General features: G+C 36.6%; 1 protein-coding gene across 1 annotated transcript in view; it reads left to right on the top strand.

Annotated features, from left to right (window-relative positions):
* SPRED1 (sprouty related EVH1 domain containing 1) overlaps window positions 1–15,600 on the top strand; it is an 82,946-nt gene extending 67,346 nt beyond the window's left edge. Inside the window, exons 5-6 of the mRNA XM_026664552.2 lie at window positions 9,482–9,640; window positions 13,555–15,600. Coding sequence (XP_026520337.1) covers window positions 9,482–9,640; window positions 13,555–14,214 — 819 coding nt within the window. The 3' untranslated portion in view covers window positions 14,215–15,600. The remainder of the gene's footprint in view (window positions 1–9,481; window positions 9,641–13,554) is intronic.
* Window positions 15,601–17,060: the final 1,460 nt, after the last annotated feature.

The raw sequence follows: 17,060 nt of genomic DNA, 5'->3' as shown, positions 1-17,060 counted from the left end.
ACGAGGCCAAACACACACACACACACACACACACAACAAAGGAGAGATCAACCTTTTCTTTTAATAAATACCCTGAACTTTTTATCTGCTTTCCTGTTTGCATATATGATATCAAGAGAAAAAAAACACCCTCAAATAGTGAATCTTTGATGAATGTACCTTCTTCCAAAAGGCAACAAACAGCTAATGTTAAGTAAGCAAAAAAACTGGCAGAGTTATTAGAACAAAGACAAAGCCAGTAACTTAGAACAAACTTTCATAGCAAGCTTGGTAATAAACTGAAGCTTATTTCCAAATTTAAAACTTTCTTACTGGTGATATTTGGAAAGGAAATGCATGTTTCAGGCAAGTCAACGTTTTAAATCATGTTTTCAAAGTAGTGTGTCCAACATAGATGATTTTACAGTTCACCGAATATAACTATAGAGGTGAAGTTATCTGAAAAGAAAAAGAAGTCTTCAGCTTTGCAAAAGGCAGTGAATGTCTGCATTGTCACAAATAACAGATAATCAGAGTTGGAAGGGACCTTGTAAGTCATCTAGTCCAACCCCCCGCCCAAGCGGGAGACCCTACACCATTTCTGACAAATGGCAGTCCAATCTCTTCTTGAAAGTCTCAACCGATGGTGCTCCCACAACTTCCGAGGGCAAGCTGTTTCATTGGTTGATTGTTCTCACTGTCTGAAAGTTTCTCCTTGTTTCCAGGTTAAATCTCTCCTTGTTCAGTTTCCATCCATTATTCCTTGTCTGGCCTACAGGCACTTTAGAAAATAGCTTGACCCCTTCCTCCCTGTGGCAGCCCCGCAAATGTTGGAAGACCGCTATCATGTCTCCCCTGGTCCTTCTCTTTACTAGACTCGCCAAGCCCAGTTCCTGCAACCGTTCATTGCATGTTTTTGCCTCCAGTCCCCTAATCATCCTGGATGCTCTTCTCTGCACTTTTTCTAGAGTCTCAACATCTTTTTTACAATGTGGTGAACCTTTAAATGTATTCTAGTTTGAAATTTTAAATTGGGCTAATGGAATCTCTTCCATGGTTTTCACTTGAATCCAGGCTTTCAGGGTTGGTGGATTTATTGATTTTTCATTAGTTCTAAAATAGACATCTGAATATAGATTAGAGCAGCGGTAGTCAACCTTTTTATACCTACTGCCCACTTTTGTATCTCTGTTAGTAGTAAAATTTTCTCTAACCGCCCACTGGTTCCACAGTAATGGTGATTTATAAAGTAGGGGACAAAATCCCTACTGCCCACCATGAAAGCTGGAACTCCACTAGTGGGTGGTAGGGACCAGGTTGACTACCACTGGATTAGAGTATTGGACTAACCCCGAAGGGTGTGTGTGTGTGTGTGTTCATAGTTCACCAATAGATCACATGTACTTGCAGGGCAAACCTTTATAAAGAAGCAATCACATTAGCTTCCTGGTAAGATAACTTATGACTACAATTTTCATTGCCTTGACTCAAGAGCCAGAGGTAACAACTATTTTGTGCCTTCCAGATATTCTGCTGAAATTCAGGAACAAAATATTGATAGATATAATTCATCCCATGGGGCAGGGGTGTTAAAAAAAATAAGGAAGAAAAATGTATTTTAAAGCTCTGGGAAGACGTTAAGACAACAATCACACTTTTTCATTAGTTCTAAAATAGACATCTGAATATGGATTAGAGTATTAATTGCTTCAAAATTATTGGGTGATTGCTTCCTGGTGGTGGGGGAAATGAGGGATGAATCTGTAGGCCTCTTTGAAGCTTACTTTTTAACATCTCACAGTGTAAGTTCTGTCAGATATTTTGACCACCCATTAAAATGATATTATGCCTTTACTGTTCATGTTTTCTTCAGCCTTTAGAGCAGGGGTGTCCAACCTTGGCCACTTTAAGACTTGTGGACTTCAACTCCCAGAGTTCCTCAGCCAGCTTTGCTGGCTGAGGAACTCTGGGAGTTGAAGTCCACAAGTCTTAAAGTGGCCAAGGTTGGACACCCCTGCTTTAGAGACTCAGAATGTTGTTTTTTCCACTATGCTTTATATATAAAGAGAAGTGCAAATTTGGAAATGTAATTGGTTGTCTATATTTTGAAGAGTAGAGCACCCTTATCAGTGATGGTATGCTACCGGTTCAGACCGGTTCAGCCAAACCGGTAGAAAAAAAAAAAAAAGCTGAGGATCAGCTGAGAGGAGGAAAAAAATCCTCCTCAGCTGAGAGGAAAAAGAAGAGAAAAAGCACAGGATCAGTCCTCCCACCCTCCCCTGCGCTTTTCTTTATCCTCTCAGCTGATTGGTGCTGCAGGTCTCAGGTGGTATGGGGAAAGCTGCACACCGGCATTAGGCAAAGCACACCCACCAAGCCATGCCCATCAAGCCACACCCACCAAACCGGTGGTAAAACAATTTGAATCCCACCACTGACCCTTATGTCATCTCTTTGTGTGTGTGTGTGTGTGTGTGTGTGTGTGTGTGTGTGTGTGTGTATTATATATATATATATATATATATATATATATAGCAAACCTTTGACAAATAAGTAGCAAAGATTCAAAAGCATAGCTTGACTTATCTCTTATCTGAAAATCAATTACTTTGTACCAGTGTTCAAATAAAATATACATATTTTGGTTATCGTATGCAGATACTAAAATGTAGAAGGAAATATAACGCAGCAGTCTTTTGAGAGACTGCTCAAAGAGATTCGGATTGTAATAAAAGAATGCATACAGAACAAAACCACAAAACAAAATAATATTTAAAATGAACAAGTTGTATACCAGTAGGAATACTTCAAGTCATTAAGTTACAATTATGTTGATAAAGCATTGTATTAAACAGAAACATTGAGTTGGAAGGAAGCACTAATTGATCGAGCTTGTTTTAATTTAATAATGTTGAAGTATTTGTTTTAGAAAGGAAGTCTGAGTCTTGAAATAGATAACACTAATTTGGAAGGTATTATGAGTACAGAAGGAGGACCAGGAAGTTGCACAGGAAGAACTGGAATCAGAGTAATAGAAATGGAATGAAATGAAGTCCTGCCAAGTAGAAGGCTATGAACTTGGAATGATAAGAGACATTTTTGGTTTTGGCTGAGAATTCAGCTGGAAGTAACTAAATAAAGAACCAGGAATCTTAGTTGATTAGAAAGTGACTGAGCTATTGAAGTAATGTGTAGCTGGAAAACCAAAATCAGTTTGGGATTGGTTATAGGTAGTTCTCGACTTACAACAACCACAGTTGAACCCAAAATTTCTGTTGTTAAGTGAGGCATTTGTTAAGTGGATTTTGCCCCATTTCACCATCTTTCTTGCCACAGTTGTTAAGTGAATCTCTGCAGTTGTTGCATTAGTAACACAGTTGTTAAGTGAACCTGACTTGGCCATTGAATTTGCTTGTCAGAAAGTCACAAATGGTGATCACATGACTCCAGGACACTATAGCGGTCATAAATATGAGTTCGATGCCAAAGCATTTGAATTTTGATCACGTGACCATGGGGATGCCACAACGGCCGTAAATGTGAAAAACAGTCCTAAGTCACATTTTTCAATGCCATTGTAACTTTGAATGGTCACTTAATGAACTGTTGTAAGTCGAGGACTACCGGTATTTTAAAATATCCAGGTAATACAGTTAAAACATAAAACTGTCAGACAGCCCAATTTGGAATGCTCATATATTGTTGAGGGTAGGGGGGGGGGAGGTTAAATTAGAAAAAGGTGTTAAGAAAAAAAATACTAGGATTGGTAAATAGTAAATTGTAACTATTTTGATAACCACTGTTGGATTTTTAACCTGCCTCAAACAATAATCAAACAATCTTCATAGTGTAAAAATTTCCTCCAGTTCACAAAGCCAAGGGAGATGTGGGTTTCCTGATCGCAAGGCCTCTGTAAACTACTTCTGGCAAGTCACACTTGCAAGAACAGAAGTTCCCAAAGGAGCATACTGCTGAAGAAATGATGTTCCAATAGAGAGGATCTTCAGGGCTAATAAAATTAAAAGCAGGTCTTCTCTCAGTGGAGAATCTGGGAAATCATTTCTTCTTCGTTTCTTTACATTCTCTATGTTTCAAACATCTGCAGCTAGCAGCCTTACATGCGGCACTTGAAACCCACTTAAAAAAAACATGTAGCTAAAATCTGCTGAGTGGTTTAAGGTTGGAAGGAGTGCTTTCTACCATTTGAATCTGGTATCTGAAAGCCTCAACACGTGATTTCTTAAACGTACATCAGTCTATGGATACTCTGTAATCATTTTAAATATATAGTTTGATTAAATTGAATTTAAATCAAAAGTTTGTTCTGGCATTTTTAATCTCTTTTTATCCAATAAATTTGAGGTGATTTAGTGAAGCTTTTCATAAGACTGAGTATAAAATGTGATCCTTAACCTAAAAGAAAAACAAATTAATTTGTTCTCCTTAACTACTTGATTGCATATTCATGAATCCCACTATCCATGTTTGTGGGAAGAAAGATATGAGGATTTGTGTAAACTCAGTTTGTGATTTATAAAACTTTCTATAACTACAGTAAAGGGGTGCTGCTAAAGGCATGTTCCCAGGAGAGACAACCCTGTTCTCTCTGAACATCTGGATAAGGGAGTTACTTATGAACCCTATCATAAAATGCTGTCCAGCTGTTGTGAAATAAAGGCTGTTTTCATGTGTGGCTTTTAGTGGTTGGGACAGGAGAATTTCTATTTTCAGCTTTCTTTCTTGAGCATGCCAGAAAACAGCAAGACATCATATTCTGCTTGTTCTCCTAAGGAATTGGCTTAATCTTCTTAAGCATCTGATGTGAGTGCTCTCTTAAAGTATAACTGTTTGATTGAGAGATAACTTATGCATAAAAATAGAGTTGGCCATGTTTGTAAAGAGATTCTCACTGATTTGATCAGCAACAGAGACTCTAGGCCAGGAGTGTCCAACTCAAGGCCCAGGGACCAGATCTGGCCCCTGGGTATTTAGATGTGGTTCATGAGGCCGACCTGGAAACAGCGAAGGACTGGCCCATGGTGCCTCTGGTGCAAAAATGGAGCTCGCTGGCAGAGGATTGCAGGAAGGCATCCCTCCCAAGCTCCATTCTTGGCACTTGTGAGCCTGTTTTCACTGGCAGAGTGCTCAGGCCATCACAGGCGTCCTTGACATGAGTGACATTGAACTGGCCATACCCACCCTGGCCCCCTGAGATCAAACACAACTCTGATGCGGCCCTCAATGAAATTGAGTTTGACACCCCTGCCCTAGGCCATGATTCTGAATATCCTTACATGACAGTAAACCAGTGGTGGGATTCAAAATTTTTTACTACCGGTTCTGTAGGAGTGGCTTGATGGGCGTGGCAGGGGAAGGATACTGTAAAATCTCCAGTCAGAGGTGGTATTTGCCAGTTCTCTGAACTACTCAAAATTTCCGCTACCGGTTCTCCAGAACTGGTCAGAACCTGCTGAATACCACCTCTGCAGTAAACCCACATTATGAAATATGTCCAGTAAACATCATTGGAAATAAAGTAGACAAAAAGTGGCAGCTTTGATAATGTGCATGCATTTGGATCCTGAAAAAAACAACTGCTGTATCTGTGGTTCACTCATGCTTTTAGCAAATGCTTTATGTGGGAAATGTTCTGTTTTAAATGGCTACATAAAATATTTCTTAGACCATAGGCTGCTTCTGAAGCTATTCAGGATGTAGGGCAAAAAGAATGCAACTAATTGGAGAGAATCCGTTGTTGGTATTGAAAGCAATTGTTGCTGTCTGTGAAATCATAAAGCGAGGATGATTTCAAATTTAATGTTTATGTTCTTAATCTTTTAAAATGTGTTCTAAAGAAGGGGGCTGATAAGTAAAATGCTTTCAGAAAATGTGGAAGATCCTATAAAAGGTAAACGAGTACAGTGCTGTTATCCCTTATTTTCATTTCACTTCTTAAATTACTGCCTTAACATGATTTGCAGAAGAGCACAATGTTCTCTCTTCCAAGCTTCATCCTGGGAAAAGTGTGGCAAGGAGGTTTGAAGAAGAGCAAATCCCAATCTGTTTTTCATTTTCTCTGCAGCTGTCTTCCAGCTTTGAGTTCTGCTGGACTGCTACAGCTGGAATCATTTTATTACTTTTATCCAACTTCCTTTTGCTTGTGCACACAGAAATGTTTTAATAGTCTTGGAAAAAAGTCAAAGTATGTCTTAGCAACCATAGAACAGTAATTATTATACCAGCAACTGAGAGCAAACCAGGTTTCTGCTGTGCATTAAAAATTGGTATAAGTTTCCTTTACAGGTGATAATGGGTAGTTTATGCCAGTGTTCCAAATGAAGGATATTGAATACAGGTGTGTAATTGCTTTGGCAGTAAAAAAGAATCAGGCATTTGTATATCTGTGTTTGTGTATAGTAAGATAGAGATCATAATGAATCTTAATGCAGCGAGGTTTTTTCATTTATTTTACTATAAAATGTTTGTTTTGGCTTTTTTAATATAATAACTTGTGTTGGGCCTCTTGTTGGAATTATGTTTCTGAGTATTTTTTTTGTTTTGTTTTGTTACTGTTTTATTAAGTTTTTTTTAAGGAATGAACCCATGCAAATTCAGAGTAACCTAAATGGAGAGTAAATAAATCACTTTACATTACTGTAGCTCTTCCTGATGCTTAAAGCCATATAGGTCAATATGTTGCCACAGTATAGGATAACTATACTGCATGTTCCCAGGACCTCAGGAATGCTTACATTGGCCAATGCTTATAAACTGGATCTGTCTTTTAGTGCGCAAACAGTGTTCAACTGGTTACATTCAGGAAGCTGCTTGTAAGTTCATTTTGTTTGCAAGGCCAAACAACATTCATATGTGGCATCCTTCTCTCAACTTCCAGGTTCTTCTAAATTGGATATAGGAACAGATTTGTTTGTATCATTAAAAGTTTGTAAGTAGAGTAATGTCTGTGTATGCTCTCTGAATTGAGCACAACTACTGACTTTAGTAATGGGATCCTAAATGCAGCTAGTTTTCCTTCAACTGGACATTAACAGATACTATCACCACAAATAGGACTGTCTTAGCCTCACTTGTATTGATGTTTTTTTAATCAACAATGTTTTGACATTAAAGGAATTATTTTTTGGATTAAAGCAATTGAATTTTTGATAGAAAAAGCTGTCTGCCTTTGTCTATGCCAATTACCTGATCTTAATAGCTCTGTTAGAATAGCCTTCCACAGCTGCATTCTGGGGGAAAAGAACTTTTCCCAGAATGCAAATAGAGCAGCGTTCCACTCCTTGAATATTTATTTCCTGGGCAGCTATTTTTCAGATCTGTGCAGCTTTACTTCAGTGGCAATTGCAAATGAAGTGTCCTTTGGGCATACACACACTCAGAGCATAGGGAAAAGGCTTCTGTACAGCTTTGATCAATGCATTCCACAGCCCTACAAAATAGTCCGTCTCATGGTGAAATAGATAATTTATGTGGATAACTTCTCTGTTAACATAAATGCTGCTATAGAAACATTTTGATAATTGATGAAACAAGTGGCTGTCATATCACTAGCTCTGTTATAAAATATAGCCTTGGTACCCATGTATTCTTCAATAGACAAAGAGTTGGAAGTGTCTCAGAAATTCATCATTGTACATCTAGTGAAGAATCTTTATGCCATGTCTAAAGCCCTTTCAAATAATTTTGTTTTTGGTGATTAAGACTTACAGGGTCTCGGTATTAAACTTGGCACTTTTCCTACCTGTGGCGTCCTAGAAATCCCTTTGTTATGTTTCTTCATCTCTTGGCTTGGTAGCAGTTATTGATATTTTCCTTGGAAAATTTGAGTTCACAGCCTATCACAAGACTTCTGTTTTCTGAATGGAACGTTCTTCTCCTTTATTTTTTCTCAAAATTCTGGCATTTTCAACTCTATTCTGAAAGTTCACATGCGTTTTGAAGCAAATTTGGGGGGAAATGTGAGAGGAAACTGCTCGTCCCTTCCCCCACTTTAAATGAATGGCTTTTCTTTTTTTGTGAAGCGTTAATTGGAAACCATGTTTCTCTATTTTTCATTGACAAAATAAGATATCCATGATCTGTATAATGTTTGATTACCCCCTTTTATTTTTTAAAAACATTTTGTGCTGTTATGTCCATTACCATATTTGTGTAAGATAACAAGAATTGGGTATATTTGGAGTATGTTGTTGACTTTTTTCCTTTCCATTATTTTTTCCTGTTGTCAGTATGTATATATGTATGTTTTAACAAAAGTAAATTACATTCTCCCTGTCCATGGAATGAATTATGTTTGTTCTATTTATTTATATGCATTACATTTTTATCCCACTTCTGTGTGAAACCTCAAAATGAATTATGGGAGGAGGTGTTCCCTAATTCATTTTCCACATCAAATATTCTTTTTAAAGAAGATTGTGTTAAAAAGAGAGAGGGAGGGGGAGAGAGAGAATGAGAGAGAGAGAGAGAGAGAGAGAGAGAGAGAGAGAGAGAACCCAATATGTTTTATGACATCTAAAAATTTTATTGCAAAGGTTTGGTTCAATTCTGTAATATGGATGTTGGACAACTTTGAATTGATCAAAGTATTAGCTTTGAATTAATAGTTTTCTCAGAACATAGAAAGGATATAGTAAACTATTGATCAAACAATAAACACTTTACTCCAGATTATTATAATAACTGAAAATGTCTCATTTTTATGGAAGTGCTGGCCAGTATACAATATTCTTTCAAGATGGACTTTGCCAGGTGATGTCTTATATATTAAGGCATGATTAAGGCATTTATCTGAAAGTAGCCTAAATTCCTAAAACTGTCTTTTGTCCCACTTTTTTATAGAGTTACAATAGTTATTATGGAAATGTTTGTTGTACTTACAGATCTCTTCTTTCTGTTCTGCAGAATTGAGACTTCTTAACTACATCATTCTATTTCACTACCGGCTACAAGAACAAGGAAAATTCTTGATTGATATTCTTAATTTGTCAAGCAAAACAGTTGTAGTGCTTGGGAAAATGATTAATACTCATTGGGAAAATGTTTAATACTTATTTAGATCTAGAGCAGTTTTCTATGTGACAAATATAAGAACAATTGTATGGTCATATACCCATATTGTGTGTCCGTGATGTTTGTAGATCTGGATGATTGCTTCCTTCCCTGAACTTCTGATAAAGTATGTCCACTGAGCAAGTACCTTTAAAAAGTGATATCCTCAAATTAATCTGCCTTCTTCTTTACTTCCTCTTTCATTGCTTTGGGTGACAACGGACTTCCAGTGTATTCATTAATGCTACCTCCATTTATTTTAAAATAGTATCTATGATGCATTTTTAATTATGTATGAAATGGGTACTTTGAGTATCATATGCAGCTTACTAACTGAAGTTCTAAACAACATTGCAGTGGATTTAATTTTATATAGGAGAAGCGAAGGGAAAAAAATCCCTAATTATGTATTTTAATATATAATCTTTTCCAGGCAATTCCAGAAAATACATCAAGTTTGCTAATGAAAGATCCGATTTTCCAACATGAATCTCAAGCAAGCAATGATCCTCACAAAACCTTATGCATAAGACCCTCGGTCTTTGAAGATTTGAACACCAGAAGATTGTACTTCCACAACCAGCCAAACCAGGTAATCCTTGAAAAGAAACTTGTATATTGAATGTGTCAAAAGATACCTCTGAAGGGCTACCAGAGTTTTGTCAACAAATATCACTTCTCCAGTTCAGATATAATGGAATAGAGGTTTCCCTGCAATTATGTGAAATGTCACGAAAGAGACTGGAATTTTCTGCTTTCAAACAAATCATAATTCTCGCTATGATTTGCCCATAATGAGTAACTGTTGCTTGATTAACAGCAGAACCAGGTGCTTTGAAGTCGCTTCTCTGGTTTGCATAGTTAATTGATGCATTGAAGATATTTCTACCCATGTTCTATGACAGAAATTCATTGCTTTTTTCCTTCACACACACACACGCCCGCGCACCCGCTGTGGAGGTGCTATGGCTCAGTGGTTAAAGACGTTGAGCTTGTTAGTTGAGAAGTGGACAACCAGTTCAAGACATGACAGAGTGAGCTCCCGTTATCTGTCCCAGCTCCTGCTCACCTAAACAATTCAAAAGAATGCAAATGTGAGTAGATAGCTAGGTACCACTTAGGTGGGAAGGTAACAGTATTTTGTGTACCTCGGTATGTAATCATGCTGGGCACATGACCATAGAAGTGTCTTCAGACAAAGCTGGCTCCCTCAGCTAAGAAATGGAGATGAGCTCCACCCCCTAGAGTCAGATTTGACTGAAAGAGGAAACCCTCATGTTTATCTTACCATCAACCAGCCTGTCATCTCACCAATGTCATACTCAGCAACCATTTAGAGTTACTAACAAGTCATGAAATTCATGGTTTTTATGGAAACTTTGATTTTAGGCTGAGAGAACTGAAATGCTTGGTTTTAAGTCTTTTCCAGTGCCAAAAAAATCCTTGATAAAATAAGTCTTTAAAATAAGTATATATTTCTAAAGTGGTACTGTGCAGTGGTAGGATTCAATTTTTTTTTTACTACCGGTTCTGTGGGCGTGGTTTGGTGGGCCTGGCAGGAAAGGATATTGTAAAATCTCCATTTCAGCCCCATTCCACTAACCTGCTTTCCAGCTCCATTCTCCTGTGCAGGGCAACAAAAGAAGACCTAGCCGATCAGCTGGGACTCTGGAGGCAGAGAATAGATGGGGGCAGGGCCAGTCAGAGGTGGTAATTGCCGGTTCTTCGTACTACTCAAAATTTCCACTACTGGTCAGAACCTGCTGAATACCACCTCTGTTACTGTGTTTCATTTCTCTTGCATCTGCTTGTGCTGAAGCATGGTGGAAGTATCTCACACATTGTTTTTTTCTGATTGAGTTTATTCAAATCTAGACAAGCTATGTTCTTGGGTCAAAATCATACATCTATAAATGTTTGAACAAATACCTGTTGTGTTTGTCCAAAGTTATGCTGGCTATATGATTCTGAACAGCATTGTACTGTAAGCCAGTTTCCATCCATGAATCAAACGATCCTTTTGTTACCATGCACACTGATTTTCCATAGTAATGACTGAACTACTTTGTAATTAAAATTCAGAAACATCTGTAACAAAAATTTTGATTTGCATGCCCTGCTTTAATTGAGAATGGAACTTGACTTGGATTCCAAAGAATTCCAAATTTAGCTTGCTCATTATGTAGAAAGTTTGAACCATTTGGCAAGAGTTATTTTCATTAGTTTGAGCCAAGTAAGTCATAGTGAATCTCAAATATTCCAGCATAAGGTTGCTCTGCCCTATAATAGAGCATCTTGTCTTTGCCTTTGGCAGGGATGGAAGACTGCTATTTGCTTTTTAATCTTTGCTCATAAACTAAAACATTATAGCAAACTTACTTAGTGAAAGATGCTTCTGTCATCAACAGCCAATCCTTTAGAAGGCTATGGAAAAGTTATTTCTGTCTCGGTTTTGTGGATTTCCATTGGATGCCAGCAAAGTGAACAACTTCTTTGGTCCTGGCTACAGTTCCTACCACAAGTGTTAATGTATTTATTAAGCAAGTACTTCAAGTAATCAAGGTTTTTTTTCCCTTCTAAAAGCATTTTGAAATAATTCAGGCCTGAGCTGCAAGGTTGCTTTTACTTATGCACCTGTACCAAATCTTACCTCTGTAACATGATTTAAAGCTCATGTTCACAAGGAACGTTCTAGGCTTAGCTCAACATGAATCACTTAAAACCACATTCTTTCTTTCAACCTGCCTAATTTAGCAGTAGATGTTTGAAATTGTAATACTACGAATTTAGGAAGAGATCAAACTGGAAAAAAAAAACCACCTTCTGAATCCTCTTGTGTTTGACAATTGTGTGCTTCAAAATTGTGGACTTCAAGCAAAATTAAAATTTCTTTTACTGAATTAGTTTTTACTGACAGTTTTTATTCCCCAGATATTGAGCATGCACAAGATCTATAGGGTGGGTGGAAACGAAATACAGATTTGCACCTTTAACTCTCACAAAACTGGATTCTGCCTTTATTATTAAATTCTGGTTGCCTATGTCTAAATGATATGTATATTTAATTAGACTGTTAATTGACCGATTGTTGTTGCTAGGGGAGGGAGGGTATTGCTTTTTATTGTTTTTTATGATAGTTTTTTTTTATCTCTGTAAGCTGCCCAGACTCATGAGAGTTCATATGGGCAGCTACATACATTTTCTTAAATAAATAAATGTGCTGTGTACACACAGTTACTGAATTTGCATTTGTCTCTAACAACATTATGTTTACTGTTACTTATTGAACAGATTTCCTGTTCCAAAGAATATAGCAGAAAAAAGAGTTAATATCCTCAAAACAGCAGCATTAGATAAAATAATTATTGAATATAATAATAAAATCATTGGAATGCAGAGCAGTACTTAAAAAGCAAGAAAGAAACCATGTGGATTTCTGGATAGGTGGAGTGAAAGGTCATTTCAGGATTATCAGAGCAACAATTGCTATGTGCTCAACACTCAACCTGATGACTTTCACAGATGGATTGGAAAGTAGGATCTTGGGTGTTATATATAAGCTTACTTTCAGATTGTCAATACCAATATGATGGCTTGGCTCTAGACATGAATCGGTTATCTATATAATTACAACAGAAATACATACACACAAACACATACATAGTTGAAATTTATACACTTTTTAAAGGATAGCCTCATATACAGTGTATTACTGTAAATCAGCTGGGATGTAACCAGAATTTGTGTCACCAATGCAATTAAATTCATTAAATAAGACTACATTTGGCAAGGAGTCCAAGCTGATAAATGGCATTGATGATGCTTCCTCTTCCAACAAAAAGAGCCAAGTCCAGGAACACTTGCCAGTTGCATATTTGGGCTTTTAAAAGAAATGAAATTCATCAGGTATAAATGTAAATTATTATCTGCAGAGATATTGGCTTGATTAAGCTTCATATTATTCACCCTTCTTTTTTACATTCCTGTTTCCAGATATTCACTGAGGGGGTTCCACTGTCTCCTTCAGTTTAAAATAATGTTAGAACTGCATATCATCCAAAGCTTGATGTGATCCCAGTCTAATTTTTAGATGCCTTCAAGGGATTGACATGAACTTTAAAAAATGTGCTACCTTCTTGAATTTATAATATTTAGACATGTCCTTTATTTTTAAATGTTTTGTGTGTTAGTGAATGTGAACTTAATATAAGGATTATCAGCACTGCAGTGCTTGGTTATTTGGACTGTTGAAAAAAACATTAAATATGGCAGATATATTCAATAAATTGTGCAGTTTAAAAAAATTATTCTCCTGAAACATCAGGCGTTATGACTTGATACTTTGCTTGTTTGAAGTAACGCACTCAATCATCAACATGGTTATATGTAATATTAAAGGGTTCTCTTTTTCCTTCTGTGTCCTCTCTTTTGTATATTATTATATGTATATGGTTATATGTAATATTAAAGGGTTCTCTTTTTCCTTCTGTGTCCTCTCTTTTGTAGATACCCCAGAAACCAGTCAGGAGTGTCACTTTTCAGGACGAAGAAGAAATTGTTCGGATAAACCCTCGTGATATTCTAATACGTCGCTATGCAGACTATCGGCATCCTGATATGTGGAAAAATGACTTGGATAGGGATGAAATAGATTCATCGCTGCACTGCCCAAAAGCAGACCATAAAAAATTGGACTATCTCTACCCATCCGGAGATGGACCTAAACTGAATTCCCTAAAAGATTCTAAGAGTTCTGTGGTACTCAAAACACAGCCTCCTTCTATCAAATTGAAAAAATCCAAAAAAAGGAAAGAGGATGGCGAACGCTCTCGCTGCATATACTGTCAAGAGAGGTTTAACCATGAAGAGAATGGCCGGGGGAAGTGCCAAGATGCTCCAGACCCGATTAGAAGATGCATATACCAAGTTAGCTGCATGCTTTGTGCCGAGAGCATGCTCTACCACTGCATGTCAGACTCTGAAGGCGATTTCTCTGACCCTTGCTCCTGTGACACGAGTGATGACAAGTTTTGCCTGCGATGGCTCGCCCTCATCACTCTGTCGTTCATTGCACCATGTATGTGCTGCTACCTCCCGCTGAGAGCGTGCCACCACTGTGGCGAAATCTGTGGATGCTGTGGAGGAAAACATAAAGCTGCAGGATGAAGCAGTCCGGTGCAGAAATGGGCTGACAAGTCTTTATTGCTGGGAAGTATCTAATTCATGGAAGCACTTGGCATGCAGAAGGGAACACCTACCCTGTAGGAAAGACCTCTTGTGGAAGACGTGTCAGAACTGTGGCATTTGACCAATGCAAGCCATGCCTAATCTCCTTTTTAAGCACGTAGGACAAATGGTGACGGAGTTATTGCAACCTGAAAGCCTTTCCTTCCAATTGGTCTTTGAAAGAAGTATAAACTGCAGTCTATACTTGAGCACTCTGTACATTTTGTGCTATAGGTGATGGGGTGGGGACACACATTTAAAATAATCCACTTGGCAGAACAGTTAACTAAACCTGCACTAGGGAAAGCTGATTGAAAACTAAAGGAAGTTAATGTCTTGGCAGATATGAAAAATTAAATTGATTTTCAATGCAACTAAATTACTTATAAATAGTTTTGGGAAACAGTTTTATGTACAAATAACAAATGTTTATATTTAACAAAATATACGGTACAAATTGTTAAATCTTTCTTCCACTTTCCAGTTCAGCAGTTATGGACCTTGTTTTCCAGGAACATTCCGTGATAGTATTTCTCAGTTTTAAATACTTAGTATTTTTATTCAAATAGAGAAATCAATATTTTCAGTCTTATTTCCCTTCAACTACATTTTTGTATTAATTTTCTTCTGTACATTCTGGTAATCTGAAAGCCTTTAAATATTAATTATTGTAGTCTTGAATGACCAATGTTTTGTTAAGCACAGATATAATTGTCTAATTCTCTTATGAGAACATAACATTTATTTTTATATATAAATAACTCTAATTTCAATGTAATGGCAAAATTTTACCCCTCCCTTTCTCACAGCCAGAAGATTTTCTTTTAGGATTTCCTCCTAAAAATGTTGATGACAGATGTTTGGGAAGAGAAAATTACCACTTTGAAATTGTTTAAAATATATGTGTATAACTCTTGTTTCAACTTTGTGCCAGTTATTTCTTTATATGTTTCCATTATTTTACTTTTATTTGACCTACCACAAGTTAAACTTATGCTATATGACAAACTGTAGTCCAGGTAGGAAAAAACAAGTTAATTTCTTGTTGAATGAAAATGGATTCTATTTTGTCTTTGAGTTGTAGCATATTAATGAATATATTTAACTTAACATTTGGCTGTGTGTTCTAAATGCCATTTCTGGTAATTCCTAAATGTTATCTATCATATGGCATAATAACATAATTAAGCATAGAGGATTTTTATTAATAAAAGTTTAAAGCAGTGAACCAGTCATTCATTCAAAAAGGTTAAAGGGTGTGAAGAAGGGAGTAAAATATGTCTTTAATATGTTTTTGGATTAAAATTAAAATTTCACAATTTTTAATATCTGTCTGTCTTCAGAAAAATATACATGTTGATTTTGTTTTCTTAGGATCATGTTCCATCATACAGTTTAACTTCCACTATACAATCTACATTTGTTAAAGCCCAGACATCAAAACCAAGCAATTGTACATAACACTGCAAAATATCTTTTTAAAGGGGCATTTATATTTTATACAGCTGCTTGAACTGACTACATTGTGTACATAGATCATCTTGAAGTATTATTTCACATTGAAAAGAAGAGAAATATATGGATAAGTATGGAAGTTAAGAGCTTCTTTCTAGTTTTGTACTTTTATCTAGAATAAATAACCTAAGTCAGCAAACATGATTCTTTAGCAGCAGTTGCCTTTCCTGCATTTTATATCTTTAAAAACTGCTGCATAGATGTCTTTCATGCTTCATATAGTCATTTAGTCAGCTAACTTGGTTGCCTAGGCAAACTGTTGGTTTTTTTTCCAAACAGAAAAAGGGAGAGTGAGAGAGAAGAGAAAAAATCCCTAATTTTTATTTCATTAATGGCATGAGAACAGCATGAATTGTGAATAGCAATGATTAAACGTTTGTTTTTTATTAAAAAGTGGGGCATGGCAACCAATAGCCATGAAAAGAACTTGCTGGCTGACCAAGAAAATGCTTTGGATCTCTCTGCGCACATACATATTTAGATATTTCAAGAAACAGTGAATCTATGTCTGACAAGCATTAATCAACATAATACATTGGTTCCTATAGTGTTTCCTATGGAATATGCTTTAATCCTTCTTTCTGAATACGTGCATTTCAGTGTGACAGGATCCAATCTGGATCGATCGGTCACCGGGACCAGAGGACATTATCCTAGGACAAGTATATTTGCCTCCATTCATTTCAGTGTGTACTTAAGCACTTTGCTGGTAAACACATATTATCCTTTATTATTGAATAAATTATGCTCCTTCTTGGGGAAGGCATTGAAATACAAACACAATACTGTAGGATTTTATGTCCTGTCCCATCCCCACTGACATCATCTAAAGTAACAGCATTGGTCCAATATATGTTTATTTTTTTAATGGAGTTGTTTGGTATTTAATGCAGGACTGAAGCAAAGTCCCTTCTTAGAATAACCATTATATTTTAACTTAATCTACTGACTCCTATTATTTAATGAAGTTTATTTAATAGTGTTTAGTCATACATTTTCAGTGTGTGTTTATCCACATGTTGGATGCATTTCTTGTTCATGGTTTTTTTTTCATCGTGCTTTGTCCAGAAAAGTATAATGAAAAGCTGTATTTTATAAAACATCAATTCAGACGCTTTTTAATAGATAAAGTTGCCTATTTTGATAAATCTCTGATATTTTTAGGCCTGGAAAAGTTCTTCCTAGTTTATTCTACATGAAAATAGCTCTGTTGCTTGGGCACCACCTGCTGGACAGACATGATTTAGAAATTGTGACGAGTCATACAGTCC

Source organism: Notechis scutatus, chromosome 1 (assembly GCF_049901735.1).
Source record: "Notechis scutatus isolate UNSWTSFEM ecotype Mainland chromosome 1, rNotScu1.2, whole genome shotgun sequence".
In the NCBI taxonomy this organism is placed as follows: Eukaryota; Metazoa; Chordata; class Lepidosauria; order Squamata; family Elapidae; genus Notechis; species Notechis scutatus.
This window is presented reverse-complemented; position numbering and strand designations above follow the sequence as displayed.